This window comes from Scyliorhinus canicula, chromosome 11, assembly GCF_902713615.1.
Source record: "Scyliorhinus canicula chromosome 11, sScyCan1.1, whole genome shotgun sequence".
In the NCBI taxonomy this organism is placed as follows: domain Eukaryota; kingdom Metazoa; phylum Chordata; class Chondrichthyes; order Carcharhiniformes; family Scyliorhinidae; genus Scyliorhinus; species Scyliorhinus canicula.
Window position 1 is genome coordinate 10,358,496 of NC_052156.1, and position 18,270 is coordinate 10,376,765.

The following is an 18,270-nucleotide window of genomic DNA, read 5'->3' on the forward strand; positions in this document are numbered from 1 at the left end:
CTGGAGTCTGGAATCCGCATCCCTTCCACCACGTCTGGTAGGTTATTCCAGTCACGTGCGATTTGCACCGTTTCTTCAGGTGTTTGAATCAACTATTTATTTTGGCCTGTGCAATTAGGCAGTGGGTGAATATCGAAGTGAGCTTTGTGGATGTGCAGATCAAGCTTTCAAATCACCAGGTTAAATTTGAATTAAGTGGAGGACTTAAGTAGCACAGCAGCACAGTGGTTAGCACTGTTATTTCATAACTCCAGGGTCCCAACTTAGATTCCTGGCTTGGGTGACTGTCTGTGTGGAGTCGGCACGTTCTCCCCGTATCTACGTGGGGTTCCTCCGGGTGCTCCGTTTTCCTTCCACAGTCCAAAGATATGCAGGTGAGGTGGATTGGACATGCTAAATTGCCCTTAGGTTAGGTGGGGTTACGGGGCTAGGCTGGAGGCATGGGCTTAAGTAGGGTGCTCTTTCCAAGAGCCAGTGCAGGCTCGATGGGCTGAGTGGCCTCCTTCTGCACTAAATTCTATGATGACTCACAATACCTATTTCAGTTTAATGTTGCCAGGACAAGAAATTCAAACTGTTCCAAAACTTTCGTCACGCCCTCTGCTCTCTCAAAAATGAATGCAATATTCATAATTTGGCACTGAAGTGACCTCTGACTGTGAAGGGATAATTGGTGTGGCCCATGAATCACCACACCGCCACCCAACATGTTTGAAGCAGTTTTATTCTGTAATTAACTTGCTGGATTCCAGTACGTGGGACCGGAATATTTAAAATACATTTTTCTTTCACCCACAGAGGCACCTCGTGTGTGGGTCAGTGAAAATAACTGGTGAAAACTCACACCTCAGCGCTGTCCAGTACTTCCAGTAAGTCACCGTTGCGGCTAATCGGCACAGAAAATAAGGGCTGCCACAATTCAGGCTCTCTTTTCCCATTACTTTATTCGTGTTTAAAGCAGACATGCCTTTGCCTGTGTAATCTTTGTACACAATGTCAACAAGTCTCCGGGTGAACCTTTTTAACATTGAAAATTATGCTGGGGAATATTTGCTCTCCCCAGATCACAGACAAAGTTTCTGGTTATCATCACATTGCTGTTTGTGGTACGTTACTGTGTGCCAGCAGGCTGTCACATACCCTACATTGTAACAGTGACTGCACCACAGAGGTAGTTCATTGGCTATTTGTGGGCAGCACGGTGGCACAGCGGTTAGCACAGTTTGCTTCACAGCTCCAAGGTCCCAGGTTCGATTCCCGGCTTGGGTCACTGTCTGTGCGGAGTCTGCACGTTCTCCCCGTGTCTACGTGGGTTTCCACCGGGTGCTCCGGTTTCCTCCCACAATCCAAAGATGTGCAGGATAGGTGGATTGGCCATGATAAATTGTCCCTTAGTGTACAAAAAGGTTAGGTGGGGTTACGGGGATAGGGTGGAGGTTTGGGCTTAGGTGGGGTGCTCTTTCCAAGGGCCGGTGCAGACTCGAGGAGCCGAATGGCCTCCTTCTGCACTGTAAATTCTATGATATAGAGCACTGCTGGCTATCATGAGGTTGCGAATGGTGCTGGGTGCTATGTAAAGAATGTGTGATAGCACTATTCACAATCTTTGTGACAGAAGAATTGAACCATGCTGGAAATGATAGAAATGGGAAAAGGAATAGACCATATAGCCTTTTGATCACAAGAAATGGGAGCAGGAATTTTGAGAGAGAGCATCTGGCCCATTGAGCCAGTTTCTTTTGAAGGAAGCTCAAGCTTAAGAACAAATGACAATACACAAAGTAACAATACAGTAGATTAGGTAAGATTCCGGTAAACCTTGTTCAAAATCAAAGTTTCAAAATGCATGCAGTTCCCTTCCATATGGCCGTGCATCTGAAAACTGCAGATCTCTTGAGTGCCCTACCCCCTGGAGCTGACAATACTAAAGCGAGTGCTGTATTGTCAGAGGTTATCCCTTTTGGTTAATGCCAAACTGGCCACATCTGCCCGTGTGGGTGGATGTAAAAGATCCCAAGGCACCATTCGAAAAGCGGAGGAGTCCCTGCCAACAGCATTCCTTCATCTCATGCTGTTTGTGGCATTTTGCTGTGTGTACATTGACTGCTGTGTTTCAAAAATAATTATTTGGCTGTGAGGTGCTTTGAGACACGAGGACATTGAAAAGTGTTATGTTAATGCGAGTTATTATTGCCCAACAGCCAACAAAAGGCTAGGTGCTGCTCGTAAAATATATCACACCAGATCCGCTCTATAGCAGAAGGAAAAAAGGAGAGTGAATTATTGGGTTTAAGACATATTTAACTCAAAAGCTAGGATTTTAAATAACTTCCCGGTTACACTGCTGGATGTAAAACATAAGCATCCATGCTCTGTCTCTACAATATGTCTGGTGTCCAATGGATCATCCCATCAGTCATAATATCAAATTGGCAGTTACACTTGGGCTGCATCACTAATTGCTTATTGTCACAAGTAGGCTTCAGTGAAGTTACTGTGAAAAGCCCCTAGTCGCCACATTCCGGCACCTGTTCGGGGAGGCCGGTACGGGAATTGAACCCGCATTGCTGACATTGTTCTGCATCAGAAGCCAGCTGTTTAGCCCACTGTGCTAGTTTTATCATCAGTTTTATGATTTGTACTCGTGCCCACTCAGAATTGTATTTCATAATTGAAACAGCTGTGAAGAGAGTTTTCAACCTGGTTTTCTGAGATAAAGCCCAGAACATCATTTAACTCAATATAGTACCAAGGCATCGTGTATTGGTTCAATATTTATAAAGGAAACGTGAACTGATCAGGACCTATTTCAGCTTTCATAAAGCCAAAGTCTTCATGAAATGAAAATCGCTTATTGTCACAAGTAGGCTTCAAATGAAGTTACTGTGAAAAGCCCCATGTCTCTCCAAGTTAGATCTGAAGCTCTATGTCCAACCGAAGTCTACTCTAACATGCATGTCTTTTCTGTATTGTTACGACACCCTGGGCTAGTGCGCGGTCAATTCCCGCCCCCCTTGTCACAACCCAAGTGAATTAATCAATAATTCTTAGAAAAATACCCAAAGTCTTTGGCCCTTGGCTGCCCAATAATTACAGTCACCAGGTTTGTAATTGTAAACACAGTTACTTTAAATAACAAGAACTGTAACTAAATATGCAGCAAATATAACTGGTTACTTATTATCTAATTCCCTTATTAACTTGCCCCGCACCCTCTACATGCACATACAAGACAGACAATCACAGAGGGGACGAAAGAGGTAAAAAAAATCATAAAAGGGAAAGGAGTCTTTGTTTCAGATGGTTGTGTCCAGCACCTTACGCCTCTTCAAACTCTACTTTAAGTCGAAGGTTTTACCACAGGTTCATTCAGGACTCTGTAGTTTCAGAAATACAGCATCACAGTCTTTCTGGAGAGAGAGAGAGAGAGTGTGTCCTGGTCTTTGTTTGTAGCCTGTAATGGTTTTCCTGTGGATTCATTCATTCAGGTTCTCTGCAGTTCCAGAAATACAGCAATTTCTGGAGAAAACACAGAGGAGAGAGATAGAGAAAGTCCTTGGCCCTGTACTTCCAGGAGTTGAACTGAGTTCCTTGGGACTCTGAAAATCATTCCACTGGGACAGGATCCAATCACCACCTGCTGCCAGGCAGAGTACGGTCTTTTGGACCAATTCATTGCCCCCCCCCCCCCCCCCCCCCCCCCCCCCCAAGTCAATCAGTCAAGTAGAGTCCCACCCCATCTCTCTCTCTGGTGCCGAAAAGTCTGAAGACCCTGTTCAAACTAGCAGAGTGTTCCCCCTGTAAATTCTGAAGTCCTCATTTTCTCTGCTGCTTGACTGAAGGATACATGTCCATTAATCACCCACGGATCAATAATTATAATGACAAAATAAAAGAAAAGGGAAAGGAGGTAATAAGCCGGAAAGATCCTTACACCATCTATACCCTTAAAACAACTTTCGGCACTACACGGCAGTACTGTCACCATCTCCTCCTCCAAAACTTCCCTTTATCTATATATCAGTCTTATGCTTATTGTTCCCACCTTCTTCAACTTTTGCTTCATGTCCAATCTTGTAAAGGGTCTGTAGAAATTTTATTTATAAAGAGTGATTAGCATGATATAAATTCAAGTCTTTGACTTCTGCAAATCCATAGAATCCTAGAAGACATAATGTAGCCATCGAGTCTGCACCGACTCTCCTAAAGGGGGTCCTCATTACCACTTTTGCACCTTTTGCCGATTACCATAAATCCGTTTACCGAGGCCCACTCCCCGCCCTATCCCCGTAACCCTACCTAACCTGCACCTCTTTGGACTGTGGGAGGAAACCGGAGCACCCGGAGGAAACCCACTCAGACTCGGGGAGAAAGTGCAAACTCCACACAGACAGTGACACGTGGCCGAAATTGAGCCGGGTCCCTGGTGCTGTGAGGCAGCAGTGTCACCACTGTGCCGCCCACAAACATTCAGGTTATTGCCAAGAGATAGGAACATAAGAAATAGATGCTGTAGTAGGCCATTCGGCCCCTCAAGCCTGCTCCACCACTCTACTGGATCATGGCTGATCTTCTACTTTAGTGCCATTTTCCTGCACTGTCCCCATATCCCTTGATATCTTTAATAACTGGACATTTAGGCAAAGCATAAATTCCCTCAACAACACTGTAATTTTCAGCACTTTTTCCAAATGAAAAGGCGGAATGAAAATACCATTATATAAATAATAAAATTACTGCACTAACCAGTGACCTGACCAAGATTTAGAATCAGTGTAAAATACAATCAGTAAGTACTCAATTCTTGGAGAAACAGGATTTGCAGTGCAAGATTTAATAAGTAATATAATTGTTGCATTGAACAAGTTAAACCGAGTAATATTTCCCATCTGGATTCACAGTGCACCATAGCATGTCTGAGAAGGTAAGCAACCAAACTACTTTAGTCCAGGAGCCACGACTTAATGCAGCAGAAGTCTAGCTCTCATTTCATCCATAGGGAAGTTCCCCTTTGTCACTCACAATGGATAGACCCTGTCCTTTGGAGGGTATTACAGAAGTGAATTTGTCCTGACTGCCCTATTAAAGATACTGCCCGGATTGGCCCTTTCTAACGATGCAATACGCAATTTCACGAACCTTTAAGACAATTTACTTCTGATAAATTAAGTTTTAAACCCAGCCTAGTCTTAAAAAATATGGGTAGTATTTAATTACTTTGAACCCATTGATGATTTGAAACCAGATGAAATTGTAGAATGCAAGAAATCTCAAACATATTACTTATTAAAGCATTCACTCACTACTTTTCCTTCAGGTTTCGAAGGTCTCAAATGCAGGAAGCATCTGTGATGAAGTACGGGAACCTAGTGCAAGGTACAAGCTCTGCTATCCAGTTTCCCCATTAGTGTGCAATCCTTGTTCCGTCCCTTTCGATCATGGGATCAGTGGTCTTGACAATAGGATGTCCCAACATGTTTTTTTGGGGGCCAGTTATGGAAACATTCCTATTGCTGAGGGTGTGAGTGGTGCAAGTGCCAAGACTTCTGGAGAAATATGTTTGTCAGCGGGGGTTGAATTATATTGAGCAGGCAGTTCAAAAAAATAACTTCCTTCAGCGTTCAGCTGGTTAAGACAGTGAGCAGCGTAGTTCAGCTCTGTAACTAACATCGATGTTAAAGACCGAGATTGACAAGAGGATGAAAATTATTCATTGAAGCAAAAACAAGTTAGGTCTTTGGGACATAGAAAGAAAATAGTGGAATTTGTTCTCCAGTTGACATTTGGAATAAAAAGAAACCTTTCAAATAGCCAGTACTATATGTGGCAGTCAGACTGGCTTCTGGAGAGGAGCAATTAAGGCTATCGTGGACTATGGGTAGAAGAGGATTGCTACCTGCAGCAGAGAGGATGGCACTGCTGACTCACAGCGCCAGGGACCTGGGTTCAATTCCCCTATTAAAGGTGACTGTCTGTGTGGGGTTTGCACTTTCTCCCCATGTCTGCGTTGGTTTCCACCGGGTGCTCCGGTTTCCTCCCACAGTCCAAAGATGTGCAGGTGAGGTGGGGTTACGGGATTAGGGCGGGGGAGTGGGCCGAAGTGGGGGGGCTCTTTCAGAGGGTGGGTGCAAACTCGATGGGAAAATGGTCTCCCTCTGCACTGTAGGAGTTCTATGATTATAAGAAATTGACTCATTAGAGCCAAGCAAATGTTTTCCAATTATGTTTATTGCGTTTCATCCTAGGGGAATCGTGGGCTGAAATCATCAGCAGCATGACTTCAGCTTCCATCAGATTTGAACTGTTAGCGACGGCGCATCGCAGTCCAGTAAGTAATCCAATGTCTTCCAACTACAGCCGACATTGTTTCTTATGCCGACTTTCTCGCCCTCCACATTTCCTACAAGCCTTGTTGCGCTACTTTTATAAAGGGGGGGAGGAGACTGCCCAAAGCCATCCTGCTGGTGCACAAGAGCATGCCAAACTGACTTCTTCCCTTGCCCACAAGGAAGCCCCCGCAATTCCTATTCAATGGAAGACACAGTGCACCAGTAAAAACCTCTGGAGACACTGCTGGCAGGATCCACAAAAGGCGTTAGAGAACGTAACATTACTGATGTTGATCACTGCACGACAGCAACTAAAAGCGTACTTCAGAGGTCTCTGAGATAGAAGGTGGTAAGAAACTGGTTCAGACAGTGGACATTTAGGGCTGATATCTGGAATTATTTATTTACATTTTACGATCAAACAAAATGAATGCCTTGGTTGGGAATACCAGGTTAAAGTCCAACAGGTTTGTTTCAAACACGAGCTTTCGGAGCACGGCTCCTTCTTCAGGTGAAGAAGGAGCCGTGCTCCGAAAGCTCGTGTTTGAAACAAACCTGTTGGACTTTAACCTGGTGTTGTAAGACTTCTTACTGTGCTCACCCCAGTCCAACGCCGGCATCTCCACATCTTGGTTGGGAATGGAAGCAAACAGTCTCTTAGATATAAATGCTGTAAAAGATCAATTTGTCTCCTGTGATGGATGGACTGAAGAGTACTTCCCCCAATCCTTCGTATCCCACCTCTTATCTTTTAGACAAGGTAACTGCAGATTCACTATTGGGTGACTGGGTACCACGAAGGCTCTGCCTTCTCGACCTTGCCCCTCGCCTGAGGAGTGGTGGCCCTCAGGTTAAATCACCACCAGTCAGCTCTCTCTCAAAGGGAAGAGCAGCTTATGGTCCTCTGGGACTATGACAAGTTTCACTCTAATTTCATTCATGGCTGGAGCTTCTTTCAGTAAAACACAAAGTCAGCCATTTGGTTTTTGCTTTTTAACGGCCATTAAATGCTCTTTTGAAGCCAATAAAATAAAATTGGCAGCCCCTTTATGGGGGGCGGGGGGGGGGGGGGGGGGCATTGTAACATAAAAACAAAACTTTCAATGGAAACTTATCGAATCAAGTCAAAAAGTGTTCCCCAGGCTGACGCGCAGTGTCAGCCCCATTAAAGAACATTATATTGTCACAACTACTTGATTTCAATCTCAGAAATTGAAGCCAAGATGAAAAATAAATTATTCCTCTCAGAAATTCACTTTCCTCTCTCTCAACCCTGCTATGAATTTTAGCTGAATTTGGACATGACACAAGCAGTGAACATCTCGACCAAAGGAACAAAAAGCGGAGCATTTGTTATGTACAACTGTGCGAGGCTGGCAACGTTATTTGATCATTTCCACAAGTCTGTTCAACAAGGTACAAACTACAATCTCTCATGGTTGGGAAATCAGGCAACCTGCTCGTTTATTCTGTGTCGGGTATTTTATCATTCAGTTCTCTCCTAAACCCCAGAATTTCAGGTGTATCGTGACTCAAACTGGGCAAGGTAACACATCCGGCAGAGTAAAGACAGAAGGGTAGATTCACCTGACACCTCAGCCACAACCTGATTGATACATTTAGAACAGAATTTCAAACCAGCCTTACATTTGGGGCAGCACTGTAGCACAGTGGTTAGCACTGTGGCTTCACAGCGCCAGGGGCCCAGGTTCAATTCCCGGCTGGGCCGCTGTCTGTGAGGAGTCTGCACGTTCTCCCCGTGTCTGCGTGGGTTTCGTCCGGGTGTTCAGGTTTCCTCCCACAGTCCAAAGACGTGCAGGATTGGCCATGATAAATTGCCCTTAGTGTCCATAAACATTTAGGAGGGGTTATTGGGTTATGGGGATTGGGTGGAAGTGAGGGCTTAAGTGAGTCGGTGCAGACTCGATGGGCCGAATGGCCGTCTTCTGCGCTGTATGCTCTATGTTCTTTGGAGTGCTCTTGGTGGCAGATGTCCTGTACTCGTGCCGTTGACAGCAGCCTTCAATGACCCAAACTCTGTATAAACACACACAGCTTGGGTTTGACAAGCTGTTGACAGGTGTCCAGTTAAAAGTAGAGGCACAGTTCAGGATCCCCCCCCTCCCTTTTAGCAATCGGAATCCCAAGTCTCCAACCTTTGCCAGGAATGGCAGCAGCAGTATATGGAATAAGTTGTAGGTCTCCATTTGATCTTCATGAGGACTACTCCAGGTAAGATGAAAACCAGGATGGTGGAGCTGGCAACTGTTGGCCTAAATTTCACACAACTGCATGGTGCATTGTGAGTGCGAATTTATAAATGTGACTTGAGGTTTATTGGATATAAAGCAGTAGATAATTTCCCACGTTTGCATTTAGCCAGCAAATAACAGGTCAGAAGTTAATAGTTGATTCATTGTTCAATATCGATGGCGTCAGCCAGAATACAGTATCTCAGTTTGGAGGCCATTCAGCCCATTGAGTCTGCACCAACCCTCTGAAAGAGAACCTCGCCCACGCCCACTCCCCCGCCCTATCCCCGTAACCTCACCTAACCTGCCCGCCTTTTGACACTAAGGGGCAATTTAACGTGGTCAATCCACCTAACCTGCACATCTATGGACTGGGAGGAAACCGGAGCACCCGGAGGAAACCCACGGGGAGAAGGTGCAAACTCCACGCAGTCACCCGAGGCCAAAATTGAACCCGGGTCCCTGCTAACCACTGTCACCGTGCCGCCCCTGGTGAGTTCTTTGGTGACTGATGAGACCTTTTTTAAACTAGGAAGTGAGTGACCATGATTAAACTATGGATACACTGGCTTTCACATAGAATTTACAGTGCAGAAGGAGGCCATTTGGCCTATCGAGTCTGCACCGACCCTTGGAAAGAGACCCCATTTAAGCCCGCACTTCCAACCTATCTCCGTAACTCCACCTAACCTTTTTTGGACACTAAGGGCAATTTATCATGGCCAATCCAGCTAATCTGCACATCTTTGGATTGTGGGAGGAAACCGGAGCACCCGGAGGAAACCCACGCAGACATGGGGAAAACGTGTAAACTCAGCACAGACAGTGACCCAAGCCGGGAATCGAGCACGGGACCCTGAAGCGGTGAACAACTGTGCTAACCACTGTGCTAATCTGCTGCCGATGGGAGACAGCGGCGCTTGATTCTTTTCAGCGTGAAGGTTAGCAGCGAGACTGACTTCACAGTAGGAGGGGTTCATCATGTCTGGTTTTCTCATGCTGGAGGTCCATGAATACCTTCAGTTCCTCACTCACCTGAACCACTCTTCATACAGTAGGTAGTGTGACAACCAAGGCCTATCTCACCCTTATTAGAAAGGAGCAGACATGTCACAGTGGGGGAATGCTGCTTTGCAATCAGAAGCAGAGATCCTGGGGCCGATTTCTTCCCTACCTGGGACATTAACTGCTGTGCCCTCGCCGCCACCCTGGCACTGATCAGTTCACTGAAGAACAACCAGACACTGGATCCAATTCATTTGGTTCCTTTGCCTCACTGCAGCATCACTGGTTCCATTTATCCAGAGTATGAAACTTCAATTTCAATAAATTTGTGAGCTGCTAAACTGTGAGGGAAAGACATCACCCTTCCTCAGGCTAAATTGGATATTGGATTTCATTGGAGCAAAGGAGCGAGGGATCTGGTGAGAGAGCACATTATCCTATATTAATTCTTGATTTGGTCAGCCAAGTGTGACATGCTGAAATCAAACAGCGTGGCCAAGTCACCAAACCAAACTAAGTAGAGAGAACACTGTTCTGGCCATTATTTATTCCTCAATCAGCATCACAAAATTAGATTTTCTGGGCATGATAAGATCATGAGCAGCATGGTAGCACAGTGGTTAGCACAATTGCTTCACAGCTCCAGGGTCCCAGGTTTGATTCCCGGCTTGGGTCATTGTCTGTGCGGAGTCTGCACGTTCTCCCCATGTGTGCGTGGATTTCCTCCGGGTGCTCCAGTTTCCTCCCACAGTCCAAAGATGTGCAGGTTAGGTGGACTGGCCATGATAAATTGCCCTTAGTGTCCAAAATTGCTCTTAGTGTTGGGTGGGGTTACTGGGTTATAGGGTCTGGGGATAGGGTGGAGGTGTGGGTTTGGGTAGGGTGCTCTTTCCAAGAACCGGTGCAGACTCGATGGGCCGAATGGCCTCCTTCTGAACTGTAAATTCTATGATTAAATGAGAGGTAGAAGGCCATTCAGTCCATCGAGCCATTAAGATCAAGGTTGATCTGATTGTGGCCTGAACTCCACTTTCTTGTCTGTCCCCCACAACCCGTGTCTCCTTTGTCAATCAAATATCTGCCAAACCCAGCCTCCACTGCTCTCTGGGGGAGAGAATTCCACAGACTAAATGGCCCTCAGGGAAAGAAATTCTCCTCATCTCCATCTTAAACAGGAGGTTCCTTACCTTTAACCCTGTCCAGTGCTTCTAGATTCCCCCATGAGAAGAAACATCCTCTCAGCATCCACCTTGTCAAGTCCCAGCAAAATCTTATATGTTTCAATAAGGTCACCTCTCATTCTCCTAAACTCCGCTGAGTAGAGAAAGACCCAACTTGTTATATGTGGGAAACTCACAAACCGGTTTTTAAAAAGTGAAACAGGTTTTCCTTGCTTTTTCAGGATTGTACCCAAAGTTCCCCGAAACATCCCAGTTGAATTTTTCTGCACTTCAGGAAGAGGTACTGTATCCCCGATGAGCAGCGTGGTTCTTTGTTCTCCTCCTTGACGGCATTAAAATGTGCCAGAGTAATTAGGAATGGAAAGCTGCTGAGAAAGGGGCAGCGCAAATAGCTGCGGCATGTGTAACTTCACTGGCACATTTGTTAATGGGGGGCAGTGGGGGTGTGCAAACTGTGAGACACAGGGTCACTTACCTACCATTCGCCCCCTCAAGGGAAACGTCTTAGCTGGGTATTCGGGAAGTACGTTTTCCATATTATACAGCAGCCGAGTAGAATAATCGAGGTAATTTATGAGTACGACGTGAGGATCAAGATCTTGCAGCATCTCGGTGAGCACCCTATTGGATTTGGCTGTAGGAATTTCTGAAGCTTATTTTCTGTTTTTGACTCGTGCAATGAAGGTTTCCATTTCATGGTTTTTAAAAATAAATATTAAATCTTTCACAGCTATGCTTGTATGTCACAGGCTTGATACATTTAATGGCATTCAACTGAAGGCCTACACACACACACTGAAACCCACCACTGTGGCAGAGTCTCCAAAACGAGTTAGAGAAATCCAGAGAGGTAGAGAGTAAATTGCAACCCACTAATGTTCTATAATCCTTAGTAAGCACCCTTGCCTAACAACATTCTGAGTCACAGATTTCCGTTATCCTTTTTGCGAGGAAGGGCTCCCGTACATCATCTCAGAACAACGCCGCTCCAATTTTAAGGTCAATTTCATAGCTATCATAGAATTTACAGTGCAGAAGGAGGCCATTCGGCCCAAGTCTGCACCGGCTCTTGGAAAGAGCACCCTACTCAAGGTCAACACCTCCACTTTATCCCCAGAACCCAGTAACCCCACCCAACACTAAGGGTAATTTTGGACACTAACGGCAATTCATCATGGCCAATCGACCTAACCTGCACATCTTTGGACTGGGCACTCACAGTCTCCCTCTAGGATCATACAACTTGCTCTAGTCCCAAGCGACATCCACCCCCCCCCCCCCCCCCCCCCCCCACGTGTCAACTGCCCTTATAAAATATGCAGAGAACCGAACCTCACCACACAAACCGTAACCTTGAAACAAATATGCTATCCTCTGGGAAAAGAACTATCTGACATCTGGTCTGGCGCTATCCTATTCTCTCTCCACCACGTCTCAAGTTGGATGATGGTCTTGTGGGGCAAACAGTGGAAACCACGAGCTCAGCAGGGAGGTGGTGGCGTAGTGGTACTGTCACTGGACTAGTTAACCAGAGACCCAGGGTAATGCTTTGGGGACCCAGGTTCAAATTCCACCACTGCAGGTGGTGAAATTTGAATTCAATAAAAGTCTGGAATTAAAAGTCTTTTGATGACCATGCAACCATTGTCGATTGACATAAAAACCCATCTGGTTCACTAATTTCCTTTAGGTGAAAGAAATCTGCCGTCTGGCCTACATGTGACTCCAGATCCACAGCAATGTGATTGACTCTTAATTACCCACTCAAGGGCAATTAGGGATGGACAACAAATGCTGGCGCAGCCTGCGACGCCCACATCCCATGAACAGATTTTTAAAAAGCAAGCTGAGCAGCCCGATTCAGTGTAAGATATGGCTGGTATAGCCGCCGTCCTTCTGACCACAGCTGGCTTCAGAGTAAGGAGTATCTCCAGAACTAACTTTATGGTCCTGGGGTTTGACTATCCCTATAAATATATGACAGTGTGGACAAATTGAACGACTAGATAGCCCTTATTTAAAGTAGCAGGTATAAACCAGGCTAAACATAGACTCTTGTGCTTGGTTGAAACATGCAGCTATGTTTGCACCTTGTCATTAGGCTAAGCCATTGAAATGTGCCATGCCTTGTATAACTTAAGTTGCATGTAATTTATAATGGACTCTGAGCCCTGGAAATAAACAACAGCTAAACCTTTCTATACTTGAATCAAAAATGTTCAAATGCACCTTTTTTGAGTTCAGAAAGTGGGAGGAAAAAAAGTTTTAAGTATGTTGATGGTTCAGTCCAGAAACTTTTATTTTTTAGACCAACATTTGGACATAACGGGAATGTAAAAAAAACTAAATGTTTATCCTAGAGGAGTAACCGCAGTTTCCTCCTTGTGCAGGGAGAGTGGTTGCTACTGTACAATTATGTTATTCCATTCCGGGAAGTACTTTGCCAGACTACACAGTCCTTGAGTTCAGCTAAAGGGATTCGCCTGACCATCAACACGGAATCGGTAAGTGGAACTGACGAGCAACGAAGAAAGACTTTCATTTTAAACTAAAATGACTTCAGTACTGTTCTAGAATCGTATAGCACAAAAGGCCGCCATTTGGCCCATGTACCATCTCTTTGTAAGAGCTACTAATTAGCCTAGTTCTTCAACACCAAAGCCAAATGTTTCTAAACTCCCCTAACTACATTGCATTAATTTTTTAGCACGGGGCTAAATCGCTGGCTTTGAAAGCAGACCAAGGCAGGCCAGCAGCATGGTTCAATTCCCGTACCAGCTTCCCCGAACAGGCGCCGGAATGTGGCGACTAGGGGCTTTTCACAGTAACTTCATTTGAAGCCTACTCGTGACAAAAAGCGATTTTCATTTCATTTCATTTCATATTCTCCACCAACCCAACTGAGGCAAGAGAGTTAGAATGCCAGATATCCAGGTTGCTCGAGAGATACGAAATGCTGCCTTCAAAACCTCGATGTGCTGAGCTTGAAAAATAAAAATTCAAATGACAACATCCAGAAGTCGCACCTAACGTGACAGCGTTTGTGTAGCACTGGATTACTGATCATCAACCACAGAAGGTTCATCATTTCAATCATTAGCACCTCCTCTGCCATGCTCTCCCTAAAGGAGATGGCGGCCTAGTGGTAATGTCACAGGATTAGCAATCCAATAGTCCAGGCTAATACACTTGGGACACGGGGTCACACCTCACCATGGCAGCTGGCGCAACTTTAATGAACAAATCTGCCTTCCTAACCTGGTCTGGCCAACCTGTGATTCTTAATTGAAATGTTGAGTTCAAGGGCAATTAGGGATGGGAAAAGAATACTGGCTTTGCCAGTGATGCCCACATCCCATTCAATGTATATCTTTTTTTTTAACTCCTCTGGTTCCCTCCTTTTCCCTTGGAAAGCTTCTTAAGCTTTTCACCAACCGATTTTTCTCTCCTCCCCTTAATTTCCCCAACTCCTTCGTAGTGTCCTATCCCAGATTGTTAAGTGTCAGACATGGCCCAGTGGTAATACTCTTGCCACCGATACAGATGGTCACAAAGACTTGGGCATTATAATCTAGATAGACCCTGCAATGCAGTTCTGAGGGAGTGCTGTACAGCTGTAGGTGCCGCATTCAGATGAGATATCAAATCCAAGTACCCTCTTGAGGTAGTTGCAAAAGATCCAAAAGCTGTTTGAAGAGGATTGGGAAGAGCCTGGCCAACGTGATCCCCTCAACCTTCACCTAAAACAGACGATATGGACAAAATCACATTGTTGTTTGTGGGAGCTTACCATGTGCAAATTGGCGGACGTATTTCCTACTTTTCAACTGTGAATAATTTTTTAAAAGAAATGTTTTTTATTGAGTTTTCATATTTTATATATGACAAATTACAAATTATTAGAGAGAAAAAAAGAAAACACAAAAATTTAAAGGTGGCGTCAGTCAGTGCTGGTTTGAACCTATGGTTGTTGCTGGTTTGGACCTATGGTTGTTCAACTGTGAATAATGGCCACAAATCGTTTTGCGTTATCTTCAGGATGTGGAAGACGCTAGAATTTATCAATTACTGAATACTCTTTTCCCATTGCAACTTGTGTTTTAGGTCTGCAAGTTTCTTGTAAACCTCAGCATAGATTTCAGCTCCTATTACAACCGTGCGCACATACTCGGAGTAAGTATCAATATTGTAAAATATATTATTCGATTATCGCTGTGTAACCAAAGTAAATGATGAGTGGAGTGAGAAAGGAAAATAGAATCACAGTATTGATCTCACCTTGTGAAGATCGTTTCTTTTCCCCATTTTATTTAAGACATTGGCTGCTCTTCTCCCCCCACTTTTAATTCTCTTTTTGACCCCTCTCCCTGATTTACTGACGTTGCTGGCTGAGGTTCAGCACTATAGATACTAAATACTCGAAACAAGTGTGGTATCTTGAGACAGTTTTGATCAGAAACGACGCACCAGCAGTCGGGAGCATGAATCTCTACCGATATCTCCTCTTTGCTCTCCCCCTCTGTCTAACCCAAGGTGGAGGAGTTAGATGAATTTTGAAGCACATTTCCTTTTTAAAGAATTTACAGTGCAGGAGGAGGCCATTCGACCCATCGAGTCTGCACTGACCCTTGGAAAGAGCACCCTACTTAATCCCATACCTCCACCCTATCCCCGTAACCCCACCTAACCTTTTGGACACTAAGGGGCAATTTATCATGGCCAATCCACCTAACCTGCACATCTTTGGACTGTGGGAGGAAACAGGAGAACCCGGAGGAAGCCTACGCAGACATGGGGGGAAGGAGCAAACTCCATACAGTCACCCGAGGCCGGAATTGAACCTGGGACCTTGGAGCTGTGAGGCTAACCACTGTGCCACCATGCCACCCCGATCTTTCTTAAAGATCAGATTAGAAAAAAAGCAGGAGAGTTGATTACCTAGTCAGGAAGACACAATTCAAGTCTGATCTGCACACTGTACTCCAGCATCTTTATTATTAATATCCAGATTCTTCATTTTCATTAAAAATTCCTTTGGCGATGGATCCCGCTGACAGACCAGCTTCAACAATAGAATCTGTTTACGGCCATCACTAGAGCTTGGGGATAGGGTTTCTTGGAAAGTAAAGGTTAACATGTCAGATATGGTGTCATTTAATTCACTGTCCATTACGACGATGTCATTCATAACAAGTAGACGGGTTGCTAGATTGACAGTACTAATCAAATTTTTTAAAACTGAAAGCCAACAGATTAAATAAGCACGTAGTGTCCGCTGGTTTCTGAAATTAAGAGGGAGAGAAAGTGAGATACAATATAGCTGAACACAAATTAGGAAGTGAAATTTCGATAAGAGAGCAGACTCTCAAAGCGTAGACTCACAATAGTCCCAAAGCTGGAACCCACTGAGAGCCAAGCAAATCACATAACTCAAGTGTTGGTGGTGGAAAATGATGAAAATCCTCCTCTAATCAATTATTTGGTGAAAAGGTCAATACGAGGTTTGTCAAACATATATCAGATTATTTACTGCGGCTTGGGATTATATTGATATTCTAACAACTTGCATTTATATGGCATCCGCACTTCAAAGAGTTAATAATATTTATAGCCAAATCACACAGAGGAAGAATCACATAATCTTTACAGTGCAGAAGGAAGCTTTTTGTCCCACCAAGTCTGCACTGGCTCTCTGAAATAGTTTTCCACCGAGCCCCATTCCCCTTCCTTATCCCTGTAACCTTGCACGTTCCACCTTTCCCACTCCCCTACCTTATCCCTGTAACCTTGCACATTCCACCCAGCCCCATTCCCCTACCTTATCCCTGTAACATTTCACAATCCACCTTTCCCATTCCCCTACCTTATCCCTGTAACATTTCATAATCCACCTTTCCCATTCCCCTACCTTATCCCTGTAACATTTCACAATCCACCTTTCCCATTCCCCTACCTTATCCCTGTAACATTTCACAATCCACCTTTCCCACTCCCCTGCCTTATCACTGTAACATTTCACAATCCACCTAGTCCCTTCCCCTTACCTTATCCCTGTAGCATTGCACATTCCACCTTTCCCATTCCCCTACCGTATCCCTGTAACCTTGCACATTCTTTGTTTTCAGATAGCAATCCTATTCTCTTTTCATAGAATCTACAGTGCAGAAGGAGGCTATTCGGCCCATCGAGTCTGCACTGGCCCTTGAAAAGAGCACCCCACGCCTCCGCACTATCCCCGTGACCTGACCTAATCTTTGGACTCGAAGGGGCAATTTATCATGGCCCATCCACTTAACGTACACATCTTTGGACTGTGGGAGGAAACCTGAGCACCTGAAAGAAAGCCAGGCAGACACGGGGAAAAAGCACAAACTCCACACAGTCACCTGAGGCTGGATTCGAACCCGTGTCCCTGGCGCTGTGAGGCAGCAATGCTGGCCACTATGCCACCGTGCCACCCCCATTATTTGAATACATCGATCGAACTTGCCAGCACCACCCTCAGGAAGTTTGTTCCAGACTCCAACCACCGCCTGGGTGCAAAACCTTTTCCTCACATCGCTTCTATTCCTTTTGCCCATTATTTTGAATCTATGACCTCTGGTTTTCGATGTACTCTTGAGAGGGGACAGTTTCTCACTATTTCCCCTGTCCATACCCAAGAAGCAGGTTTCAAAGAGAACCTTAAAAAGGAGAACGAGGAAGAGTAGTTTAGGGAGGGAATTCCAGAACTCAGAGCCTGTGGAGCTGAAGACTCAGCGATTGGAGTGATTAAAACAAGATGGCCATTGTAGGGGGTGTAGATCCTGAGGATGTTCCAGGAGAGAGGGGTAAGGCCAGGGAAAGCTAGGATGAGAATTTTAAAATTGAGGCTTTTCTTAAATGGAAACCAATATAGCTTAGTAAGCACAGGGGTGGATTGGTGAATGGGATTTGGAGCAATTTGGGATATAGGCAGCAGAGTTTTGGATGGCCTTAAGTTAATAGTGGAAGATGGGAGACTAGCAGATGGATACTGGCCGGGATTATGTTGAATAGTATAGGAATAGTCCAGGCTAGAGGTAGCAACGGTATGGATATGGGTTACAGCAGCGGAGTCCGGGACAGGTACAGGCTATGCTATAGGAGCAAATCAATGATCTTGGTGATGTCAGAGACCTGGTCGGAACATCATCTCCAAGTTAAATGCAACACCAAGGTTGGAAAAGCTGCAGACGGGAAGAGAGATGGAGTCAATGGCTGGGGAACAGAGTGTGCGTCATGGGTTGAAGACAATGGCTTTGGTTTTCCCAATATGTAATTGGAAGAAATTTCACCTCATCCAGTACTACAGCCCCTGTGTTTCACTCAGACCCACTACAGTTTATAAAGTGCCCAAAGTTTGCTGTGCCCTGCCTTGGTGTTTTCAGACGTGTGAAACAGGCTAGAAACTGTTTCCTTGGATAGTCAGGTGTACTGGAACCAAGCCGAGACAAAATGCTCTTCTTACGCCCAGTCCACTCT

The 18,270-nt window shown here is 45.0% G+C and overlaps 1 protein-coding gene across 4 annotated transcripts in view; it reads left to right on the top strand.

Annotated features, from left to right (window-relative positions):
* Positions 1-18,270, top strand: part of dalrd3 (DALR anticodon binding domain containing 3) — a 93,233-nt gene that overhangs the window by 14,150 nt on the left and 60,813 nt on the right. For all 4 annotated transcript variants that reach the window (XM_038812248.1, XM_038812247.1, XM_038812250.1 and 1 more), the window contains 7 exons: positions 799-869; positions 5,318-5,376; positions 6,246-6,328; positions 7,619-7,745; positions 10,989-11,047; positions 13,158-13,271; positions 14,872-14,940. In XM_038812248.1, the coding sequence (XP_038668176.1) occupies positions 799-869; positions 5,318-5,376; positions 6,246-6,328; positions 7,619-7,745; positions 10,989-11,047; positions 13,158-13,271; positions 14,872-14,940 (582 nt within the window). The remainder of the gene's footprint in view (positions 1-798; positions 870-5,317; positions 5,377-6,245; positions 6,329-7,618; positions 7,746-10,988; positions 11,048-13,157; positions 13,272-14,871; positions 14,941-18,270) is intronic.